Below are 12,317 nucleotides of genomic sequence, written 5' to 3' on the forward strand. Positions count from 1 at the left end.
ATTCTGACATACATAGTTTTGCAGCTTTTACACATGTCTTTAATTGATCATACATGGAAGTGATTAAATCAAAAAGGTTACCATTTTTAGGTAAGACATGGCGAAGAAGATGGTGATGGATGCTATTAAATGCGTTTAAAAAGTCTATAAAATGCAATAAAAGCGATCTTGTCGACATGGCAGGTACTTCTGTACCAATGAATAGGAAGTAAAACATCTGTAGTGCTATATCCACTACTATATCCACACTGTTCTTCATAGAATTTACCTTCAACATTACACCATTTAATCAGACGAATATTTAGCACTGTTGTCACTCCTACAGCTGGTAACACTGAGATTTATCTATAATTGTAACGGTCCCTTTATGCAGGAGTAAAATAAGTGCTTTACACCTACCACTTTGAAAGCTAAAGTCAAGAATGCTTTAAAAAAGTACATGTAAAAAAGGTAGCAACAAGTTTAGTGCACTCTTTAAGCAATCATCCAAAACACCATCCGGACCTTGTGCGTTACCGCATGGTAGCTTTTAAGGTCATCTGACCCAAAGGGTCAATATGACCTATAGTCATCGTGCTTCGTCCGTCGTCGTCCGCCGTCCGTAAACTTTCAACATTTTAAACTTCTTCTCAAGTTCCATCATTTTTCAGCCCCGTCAAAACATGGCAGCCATGGTGGCCATTTTGTAACATGATTGCGCAATCATGGTTTTCCTAAAGAACACCTATTTTAAACTTCTTCCCAAGTTCCGCCAGTGGGATTGAGCTGAAACTTGCCTGAAATGATCCTGATATGGTCCTGACCAAGTGTTGTTATTTTTCGGGTCGGTTCAAAATCCAAGATGGCCGCCATGTATACAAGTCAGTGGTGATTAATAACATATTGGTTAGAGAAAACGGAATGTTGGAACACACTTATATGTTACTTGGTAGGTCTCGCAAGAAATGGGATTAAAGTATTATGTTTGTTGAGTCAGGATTAATGGAACCACTGTACAAGTAAAGTCAGAGTTTAACGTATAATCGGTTTTTTTCGTTCAAACACGTGCATTTTTCAATTCGGTTTTTCCACAATCGTTTAGTCATTCTGTGTATGTCGAAGATCCTGCAGCAACTGAGTGACATTGCGTCGTTCCTCACAGTGATAGAGCTGATCCGATAGTGCCTGCGCGTGTTCAGCCTGAGTGAGGGCACATCTGTTGTTTCCCTCCGACATCTGCAGTCTCGCCTGTGCAACGTGGTACATCATCTTCCACTTTTTGTCCATTTTATCCCAGTCACTGAATACTCGCTGAAGGGCATCTTTTGCTGATGCTAAATCGCTCCTGGGTACAAGACCAGAAATAAGTCTTCCACAAGATGTCATATTTAGGCATAGAAGTGCCTTTACCACAAGGCTTCTTCTTATGAACCCTAATCGAAATCGCTTCTCAGCTTCATTAGCACTAGTCACGTTGACAAACCTGTCCATGATTTGGTCGAGAGAACTACATATCTTGTCCTTGAGTTCATGCTTCGCAGTCAGTTCATACGACATGTATGGCAAGCTAAGTTGTCATTTATTCATGGAGCAATGTTGATCCAGTACTTAACCAAATTATATAAGATATCTCATATATTATATAAGATATCTTATATATTATATAAGATATCTTATAAACATATGAGATATCTTATAAACATATAAGATATCTTATATTAAGTTTATGAGATATCTTATATCTTTTATAAGATATCTTATATACTTTATAAGATATCTTGTAAAAGATATAAGATATCTTATAAAAGATATAAGATATCTCATAAACTTTTCTTTATAAGATATCTTATATCTTTTATAAGATATCTTATATAATATATAAGATATCTTATATCTTTTATAAGATATCTCAATTAATTTTCTTTATAAGATATCTTATATATTATATAAGATATCTCATAAAAGATATAAGATATCTTATAAAGAAAAGTTTATGAGATATCTTATAAAGAACGAGACTCTCGCGAGACCGACAAAGAAGAAATGTTTGAAAATGACTGCTCCCGTTGTACTTAGATCACGAGTCCGATAAACGGGAGCTGTGTAAAACTAGCTTATTTTTCAACAGGAAGTATAACTAACACCAATATAGAATTTTAGTTGATATATTCAAATATTAATTATTATATTTACGCATACATTTTAAAATATTAGTGTTAGGAATCACACATTAATATATTCTAAAATGGCTGGAATAATCCAGAGTTATAAACTTTTCCGAAAGAAACTCGAGTGTTCTAAAGAGCCATTGAGAACTTAGAAAATGTCTGTGAAGTTGCTACATGTTTATTTATTCAAATGACAATTTAGTTTCGTTGGCCTAAAATCCAAAGGTTTAGATATAGTTCTTATTAGTGAGAATCACTGTCATTTATTAATCTGTTGTACGTCATTTTCAACCAGAATGAGACAAATGAAAGTAGTTTGCTGAGGATTTATATTGTGAAGGTGTAATGATGCCAAACTCGGTAAGAGCGCAGAAATATTGTCATAATCAGTCACCACATACTCAAATATAAAGTGAGATTTTAAAATTCATCTTGATTTATGTTATTTTTCGTACACAGCCTCGTTGAAGAATTCTAGTTTGGTTTGATTTGGGGAGGGGGGAGGGGTTTGGTTTATATTATTAATGAGGTCTTGTCTTATAGTTGATGTCAGAAAGCTAAGCTGAGTTAGTTGATTCAACATTTATCATTCACATCACTTGTCTTCTTTGTTGTAAGCAAAATTTATTGATTTCTGCTGATTTTCCTGTGTTATAAATTCATGGTTTAAAGTTTGTGTTCATGTATTTTGTGAGTTAACAGGTAAAGGACATGTACATCTGTTCAGTGTTCTTCCAAACCAATCAAATTAGTTAACCTACCCTCAGTGAGTCGCCCACCCCAAGTAGCTTGTTTAGATTTTGTCCCATTTTTCAAAGACTGTCCTATATGTTAATTTAGACCTGGTGGTATAGAATCTTGCAATCTACCAGATATAAGCAAATCTAAAATACACGAAGAATATTTATAATGAAATACAATTTATTATACCCAGGACATTAACTGCTTATTTTTACATTTGATCTAACTTGACCTCTCTAGGTTAATTTTAAGTCCAAGAAAAAATTCATAATAAAATATATTTATACTATATATGTGTACATATCACTATAGCAAGGTTATTTTATTATATTAAATTAATCTCATCATCTTTATTTATGAAAAGTGACTGGCACTAGATCATAAACTTAGGGAACTTAGATATAATTTCAAAAATGAAGAATGTCTTGTATTTCAGTTCCTTTTCCAAATTAATTTTATCACTCAGGGGAGCATATGGTACAAATAGGACTTTTCCCCCAAAGTTTGAAGCAGATTCCAAGAGAAATATTCAGTTTACTGATACATGTGCTTAACATTTGGGTTCAAGACTCAAAAACTTGTGGATAAGTATTGTATAACTCTTTTTAATAATAACATCTAGGATAGATATTTCAGCCCAAAAACATTTTTTTTTTTGATACAGAACAAATTCTGTTTGAGAATCAACTGTTTTGAACAGTTTTTTTTTTAAATATATAGCACCGACACTCAATCCATATTGATATGAAATATTTGAAATTTGAATATTTCTATAGTGCATAATTCCATAACCTTAAGTCTATAGGGACATGTCAAATACTACCAGGTACTCGTTTATATATACAATGGAAGATATTATATATAATGAATGGGCATCACAGTATATATATATATTTTGCAGCACACTTAATAAGCATGTGACATGTCCCTGTAACCCACATCTAATTATAGGTAAGTAGTGGGATTATTAGTGGAAGCCAATATCAACACATCCAACTAATACAGTACTTTAAAACAAGAGCCCCATGGGCCTAACAGGTCACCTGAGTTGTAATGCAATTGTTATTTGTTGTTGTGATATGTCAAAAATAAAAATTACATATATATATATGTATAGCAGGGAATTTTGCCCCTCACCAGGGAGGAATTAGTACCCAAGGGGTTGTGAAATTCACATTTTGATTAAGCACATCAGGATATTTCCATCCATGAGAAGGTTTTTTAACATATCTGGATCTGGAAGTAGACAATTATTGTTTGAGCTATTTTGGCCCCTTTTGGCTCCGCCCCTCAGGCCCTTAGCGTCCACATGATCACATCATGTAAATGTATCCCCTCCCCAAGAGTAAAAGGGCGACAATTGATAAAAAAAACCTTAAGATATACACCTCATATACATCAGATATACACCTTCTAAACATCAGGTATATACCTTCTATACATCATGTATACACCTCCTATAGGTCAGGTATACACCTTCCATGCATCAGGTATATATACCTTCTATACATCATGTATACACCTCCTATAGGTCAGGTATACACCTTCCATGCATCAGGTATATATACCTTCTATACATCAGGTATACACCTCCTATAGGTCAGGTATATATATACACCTTCCATGCATCAGGTATATATATACCTTCTATACATCAGATTACACCTATACATCAAGTACATCTTGTATGCATGCACATATACATGAGGTATATGTAAGGTCCATATTCTCTGTAGGTAAGGTACCTCATCTTTATAATAGTTGTCTGATATTGGTTCATATTGATTGCATGCACAGGAAATATAACATGTTTGCTTGTGCTGGAGTTTCCCATTTATGTTCCCTTATTGTGGCCTCTCAAGAACAAGAAGCACAGGCACATTATTAATAGCTCACCTGGAATAATATTTTTCATTAAAAGTTGTTGATTACCTCTTACCATACAGGAAATATCAGCTTGGGGATCTCAACAATTTCCATGTTATGACTGAAGGAGTAAGTCCTCAGGGATGGGGTGGGCTCCATTAGGGACTATCTTGGTATCATGAGTGTTTTTCCTCTGCATGCCCAGCAGCATTTGGATGGGATCTTTACTGATTTCATGTAAAATTTGGGGACTATAAGCCCCTTGTGGCAGGGCAGGACCCTGGCGCCAATCATGTAAGCATGGATGTATTCAGATGGTTACATGGTGGGGGATCTTAATTATCTTTACACCCAAACTTCCTCTATTGGCACCCAAATGCTCTGGCCCAGTGACTGATTTGCCTCTGTTTTTTTCAGACCTGAGATATGCTACAATTACAGGTTTTTGAAGATGAAATGTCTTATTTTCCTCTTTACCGGAAATATACCATGTATATACTTTGTATCATGTACATTGTATCTTCTGGAAAATGAGTCAATACACTATATATAATAGAGATGATAAATACAGGTACCTTATGCAATGAGGCTGTATTATAGAGGATACCCTTACTAAATAAATAAGGACTTTTTATGTACCCTGTATACCACTCTCTATATACCATTCTTTATATACTCTGTAAACCACTTCTTATTTACCCTGTTTACTAGTTTGTATAATCTGTATACAAATCATTATATAACCTTCTCAATATTTCTTTATAAAGATATCTTTGTTGTGTTTTATAATAAACAAGAGGCACTGAGTTAGGACAAGTCTTTCTAACAAAAGTGTATCCAAGTTTTGATGCTCAGCAATATATTATATATATATATATTACTACATCCAGGTATAACACATGTAGTTACTACTACTGACAGGTATTACACATGTATATATTATCACAGATAGGTATTACACATGTAGTTACTACTACAGACAGGTATTACACATGTATATATTATCACAGATAGGTATTACACATGTAATTACAACTACAGACAGGTACTACACATGCATATACTATCACAGATAGGTATTACACATAAATACTACTACAGACAGGTATTAAACATGTACTACTACATACATGTATTACACATGAATATACTATCACAGACAGGTATTGCACATGTATTTACTACCACAGACAGATCATACACATGCATTTACTATCACAGACAGGTATTACACATGTATATACTATCACAGACAGGTAATACACATGTAATTACTACTATAGACAGTTATTACACATGCATATATTATCACAGACAGGTATTACACATGTATATACTATCACAGACAGGTATTACACATGTAATTACTACTACAGACATGCTGTAAGTGTTACCATGTATCTGGCTTGTGTGAAATGCCTTTTAGGTCACAAAATACAATTGTATCTCTACAAAATATATCTTATAAGTGATCAATATCTCAAAGACTTTAAAGAACATGCACCTGATGATGAAATATCACTTATCTGTATACATATGTATCAAATAATGAAATATTACTTCTTGTCTGTAATAGTATAAGTAAATACAAGTTTATAACCAGTTTGAAACAATGAATTAATGTTCCTTACATTACAGTATATTGATAGAACATAGAATTACAAATACATAAGTATGTTCTTTAATGTCTGTGATAGTTAAAACAATTTTATCTGAAACAATATAATTAAAGATACATAGCCTGTCTGTGATAATAAATACAGGTGTATGACCAGTCTGAAACAGTAAATAAAAAAAAATGTCCCCATGTCTATCTATATGTTATACTCCACAGAGACCAAAATGGCTTTAATGCGGTCTGTGATAAGCAGCCGAAACAATTAATAAATGTTCCTAATATGTTTAATGTCAATTACCTGTCTGTGAATTTGTACGGGTAATATTACAATTTTATCAAATTTCTTTAAAAACATTTAGAGGAAATCCGTGAAGAAAATCAAGATAAAACATTTTAATGAATAAATTGTAAGTAATACATGCAGTAGGATCGTTTTCCTTCAGTTATGAAATACATAGGAACATCCATTTCTCCACCACTTACCCCCCATCTACTTTATAAAGCTTAACCTTTTAAAATAATGTTAATACCGCTATAACCAGACCTATTTGGTGGCATTAAACTCCTACTTTCACTTTCACATACTTCATTTCCGGTTAAGAGATACGTACGAAACTAAGGCTTTCGATTTAATGCTTTACCGAGCGCTGTGGAGGAGGGTTTATTATCTCAAATTCAAATCTCGTTCTTTATAAGATATCTTATAACCGAATTATATAAGATATCTCATTTAATTTTGTTTATAAGATATCTTATATATTATATAAGATATCTTCTAAAAGATATAAGATATCTCATTTAATTTTCTTTATAAGATATCTTATATCTTTTATGAGATATCTTATATAATATATAAGATATCTTATATCTTTTATGAGATATCTTATAAAGAAAGGTATATAAGATATCTTATAAAATATATAAGATATCTCATTTATTATATAAGATATCTTATAAAGTATATAAGATATCTCATAAAGTATATAAGATATCTTATATAATTAAATAAGATATCTTATATAATTTGGTTAAGTACTGGATCAACATTGCTCCATGCATAAATGACAACTTGGCTTGCCATAGACATGCAATCAATGAAAAATTCTGCGACGTATACATTCACCAAATGTATCGCATTCAATGGTAAAGATGCTGACAGGAGTTTGATGCCATTGTATTTGTCTAGGGTGTCTTCCATGTATCCCTTGGGGTATACCAGTAACTGTGTCTGAACAGCCAAAATCATGACCGTTGATAATATTGGGTTCACGGTATGAATGATAAAACTTCCTATATCGTGAACATGTGCAAGCACATCGCATGGTCTGCCTGCCTCAATCAGGAAACGAAACCAGGCCAACTTGGCCTCGATGGCAAGTTGTGCAATACAAGACTTCTCTGCGGATGGCTGCCTGGCTTTGTAATCAGACTCCCACTTCCATACTATACTGCTCACTCGTCTTTCAAGTGTATCAATATCGCCATTGTCCCTATATGATCTGAGTTCTTCGTACACATATACATATTCCTCGTTTTGGATAGAAAGACCGTTTTGCTGCGCAAGGTCACTTGATTTTCGAGTATCTATTTGTTGGGTTGTATTTTGTGAAGAATTTCTTTCCAGTATTATCGGTTGATACGCTTTCAGCAGTTTCTGAGCTACAAACCTATGTTTCGTGTATCTCAGAGAGTTTATGAGCACATGGAACGGACACGTATCTACGACTTCCATAAAGAATACTTCCGCTCTGTGTATCCGCCCTTCATCATTGTGAATACGTTGCATCAACTGTCGTGACATTCCCTTCCGTCTGAAGATATCCGCAATGATATGTCGGGGATCCACATGGTCAACAAGAAAAGAGAAATTCCTCTGGATAACGTCCTTTTGGTGTCTGTCCATCATGAATCCCTGCAAAATATAGAGTACCTATTATAAACGAAACTGTATTCCGATCTCACAACCGAAGTTACTACAACAAGATATGAGCAAAAAAAAAGACCAGGCGTTCCTGAATAGTAAGCGTCTTGTACTTCATCAATGACGTCCATAATCTAAAAAACAAATATGTCATACGAAAGTAATATCACATTCTCAAAGAAAACTCTGGGGTAGTGACCATGAAATCACAAGGTGCGCCAGTGAATGTAATAAGAATATGTCTTTTAAATGTCGCATAAGAAAGTATAGCGATTCCCAAAGAGATCACAATACCGACCATTAAATACCTTGGACACACAAGCCATTCTTGTTTCGTGGACACGCCATTTGTTATTTGAGAGGGTTCTAATAGCTTGCATCTATTAACACTATGAAGCTGTTCGGATAACAGTGAGGATTACACACAAGGATAATTTTACTCATCCACATTAGTATTAGTACTCCTTTAAAAAGTGCATAAGGGGTTTAAATAGTAAATAATTCTTCTTTTATTCAAGGAACTAAAATTTTAAATTTTAAATAAACGCTAATGACCACAATAATTATTTTTGTGTTACTGTATTACTCTATATTTTCTCTATTGGTCAGTTATTTCGGTGTTATTAGATAGCGATCATTTTGATATTATAAAATGGTAATGACGATGATATTTCTTATTTTTGCGTTATTTTACAAGTGTCGTGATATTCCCTTCCGTCTGAAGATATCCGCAATGATATATCAGGGATCCATGTTTATACATGGCGCTTACAATCTCCGACAAAAAAGGTGTAACAGGCTATAGTATAAATACATTTAAATGTGAAAAAAGATATCTTGGCACTTCCCACCTACCATCGTACCATGTTCATTTATTCTTTATTGGTTCTATGTAATATTAATCTTTTCTATTTTGTTCTCTGATCTGTTTGATTGAGTTATATAAACAGTAAATGCACATTTGGATACATGTAACTTTTTTTATCAAACATCATACTGACGTTGTTGGGAATTGTATTCATCAGCTTGGTATGAATAATAAATGAAAAGTTTGTTTTGGATACAAATAGTAATTCAAAAGTTCAACACAAAAGTTGCATTTAATACTGACATTGTTCTTTCAAAGTTACGTTGTCGTGCAAATTACCAAGGTGATCCTAAATTCGAAATTTGAGTAAGATCTTAACGGGAAACTGTGATAACAAGTTTTAACTGTCGAAATCCAAGATGGCTGGCCGGCGGCCATTTTGTTTTTCTGATCAGCTTCGGAATGATAAATCCCCAACCAAAGACCATTTGATATCAATATATGAAAAATGATGAAGATTTGTACATTAATACGTTTTCCTGGATAACGAAACAACCATGGATTTTTCCCTTTCCTATTACATATAATACGTTTTCAAAATATTGGCGATGTCTCTTAGCAACACCATCCCTGATTAGGTCTTTTCTTTATGCTCCCATGAATTGGGGTGGGTTTCAAACATTAACCTCAATTTCCCTTTTGGGCCCGCCACTCTCGCCCCCTAAAAGCAACCCTCCATTTATACAAAAACAGTCCCATTTGCCCAAGGTTACTCTTCACACAATTTAGTTAAAATCCCTCAAATTATACTAAAGGATCGGATGGATTTTGATAATGTATTACTACGCCCCGTACGTGGCCTCATTCTCTGCCCCAGGAGGTCAACATTATCCCTTTAAACAAAATTGGGTTCCACTTGCCAAAGGATGCTCTGGGCCAAATTTGGTTGTAACGCCTCCAATAATACAGAAGCAGCGGAAGGATTTGAAATATTAAAACCTCACATTTCCCTATTGGGCCCCGCCCATCTGTCTCAAAGGGGACACACCCTCCGTTTATACAAAATTAAGTCTACTTGCCAAGGTTGCTCAAGGCCAAATTTGTTTTAATAACTACAATGGCTCAGAAGTAGACCTTCAAAAAAAAAAAAGAAACTCAAATTCCCCATTTTGGCCCCGCCTCTTTTCATCCTGAGAGGCCCCACCCTCCATTTATGTAAAATTGACTCCCCTTGGCCCAGGGATGTTCTAGGCCAAATTTGAATAAAATCCATTGAATGGTACAGAAGAAGAAGGATTTCAAAGATTGAAACCTTAAATTCCCCTATTAGGCCCCGTCACTCTGCACCAAGAGTAGTCACGCCTTCCATTTATACACAGTTGAGTCCCCTATGCCCAATGATGCTCCAGGCCGAATACAATCCGTCCAATGATAAATAAGAAGACCATTTTAAGGTTTAAACCTCAAATTCCCATTTTGGGCCCATCCTCTGCACCAAAAGGGGCCACAACCTCCGTTTATAACAAACTTGAGATCCTTTGCTCGAGAATGATCCAGGTCAAATTTGGATAAAATTTCCCCAATGGTACTGAATACGAAGGTTTTTAAAGATTTAAACCTCAAATTTCCCTATTGGATCCTGTCCTTCTGCACAAAGAGGGGCCACGACCTGTGTTTATGTAAACTTGGGTCCCTTTTGTCCAAGAATGATCCAAGCCAAATTTGGATGAAATCCATTCAATTATACAGAAGAAGAAGGATTTTAAAGATTTAAACTTCAATTTCCCCTAATGGGCCTCGCCCCTCTGCGCCCAAAGGGCCCACAACCTCCTTTTATACAAAATGACTCCCCATTGCTCAAGGTTGCTTCTGGCTAAATTAAGATAAAATCCTTCAAATGGTACAGAAGAATTAAGCAGGATTTTAAATATTTAAACTCAAAATTCCCCATATCGGCCCCGCCCCTCTGCACCGTTTATACAAACTTTAGTCTCCTTTGCCTAAGCATGCTCCAGACTAAATTTAGTCTAAATCCAGCAAGCTATTCAGGACTAGTAGCGTTTGAAAGGAAACGTCGACAGATGGACAACGGACGCCGCGGTACGGCATTAGCTCGCCATATGGTCCTTCGGACCAGGTAAGCTTGAAATAGTGTTCATAATCTTTCATTCTCATATTTCAAGATGGCAACCCGTCGGTGACCAAGGCCAGTACATCCCGAGGAATAGCGCTAGCAAATTCTAACTCTCAAAACTAAAGCAGTCTGTCTGCCATCTATGTTTCTCGATCAGTCCCAAAATCCCTCCAGTACCTTTTGAGAAATAACAAAGGGCGACTTGAATAGCCCATCTGATGTTTAAATGTTGTTCAATCCCCTAATTCAACGCAAAGTATTATATGTTCTTCTCAAGTCTCAAGAGAGCATTCCAATTTCCCACTTGATACCAATTCACTAAGAGTGGCATTTGACAGTGTTGAACTGCTTACACACACCAGGACATGTCCATGTATGTTGATATCAATTTTGTATTCAATTGTTCATGTCCCTGTTCATTGATGCGAAAAGGAATGTTGGTGAAGACTGCGCGGTGAACCTTCAATGTATAGTGAGAATACGTATACCTCTTACCGCGGGATGTTGTCTTACCTGAAGAATGGATGACCTCAAATCACAGCTTGCACATGTACAACGGCCATGGCAACACCATACTCATTATTCAAGTCTATTTGATATTACGTGTACCTTGATCGAGGTAGACCAGGAAGATTAACGTATGCTTCCTCATAACATACATAACACAATTTCCATTAGCTGAAAACTGTTCGTTCATGCGTGAATGAATTTCCCTAAACAAGCATGACTCAAGAGATATATATAGAGTAAACTCGACGTAAAATCATGTAATGTAAGTAGAACAAGTTTTTAACTACGTACATACCGTCATCCTCTGTCATACTCGCCAGCGCACGTCACTTTCAACATTAAGCTCATCGGGTCAATAGTAGGAGTTAATTGATCCCACATTATGTATGTAAAGTGCAATTCAATTATTGGATACCATTATTTCTCAAATAAACAACAAATACCATCAAAATTGTAATTGCCTACTGATATAACACGTGAAATCGAAACTAAGAATTATGATTTTATTGTAACCGTAATTTTTAGAGTGACATTGTTTTTTATTCTATTTCTGTGTTTATAATATTAGATGT

General features: G+C 35.0%; 1 protein-coding gene across 2 annotated transcripts; it reads right to left on the minus strand.

Moving 5' to 3' along the window:
* Positions 1–23: 23 nt before the first annotated feature.
* On the minus strand, positions 24–11,931 carry LOC110450120. Of its 2 annotated transcripts, none has more exons than XM_021497387.1 (3): positions 11,749–11,931; positions 7,460–8,284; positions 24–1,536 (listed from the first exon to the last, which is right to left on the minus strand). In XM_021497387.1, exons 2-3 carry the CDS (start codon positions 8,276–8,278, stop codon positions 1,078–1,080), a joined length of 1,278 nt encoding a protein of 425 aa, XP_021353062.1. In that variant the 5' UTR covers positions 8,279–8,284; positions 11,749–11,931; the 3' UTR covers positions 24–1,077. The 2 variants fall into 2 exon arrangements, with proteins under 2 accessions (XP_021353062.1, XP_021353063.1); XM_021497388.1 differs by lacking the exon at positions 11,749–11,931 and adding an exon at positions 11,413–11,619.
* Positions 11,932–12,317: the final 386 nt, after the last annotated feature.

The sequence above is a fragment of the Mizuhopecten yessoensis genome, unplaced genomic scaffold (assembly GCF_002113885.1).
Source record: "Mizuhopecten yessoensis strain PY_sf001 unplaced genomic scaffold, ASM211388v2 scaffold4999.3, whole genome shotgun sequence".
NCBI classification, from domain to species: Eukaryota; Metazoa; Mollusca; class Bivalvia; order Pectinida; family Pectinidae; genus Mizuhopecten; species Mizuhopecten yessoensis.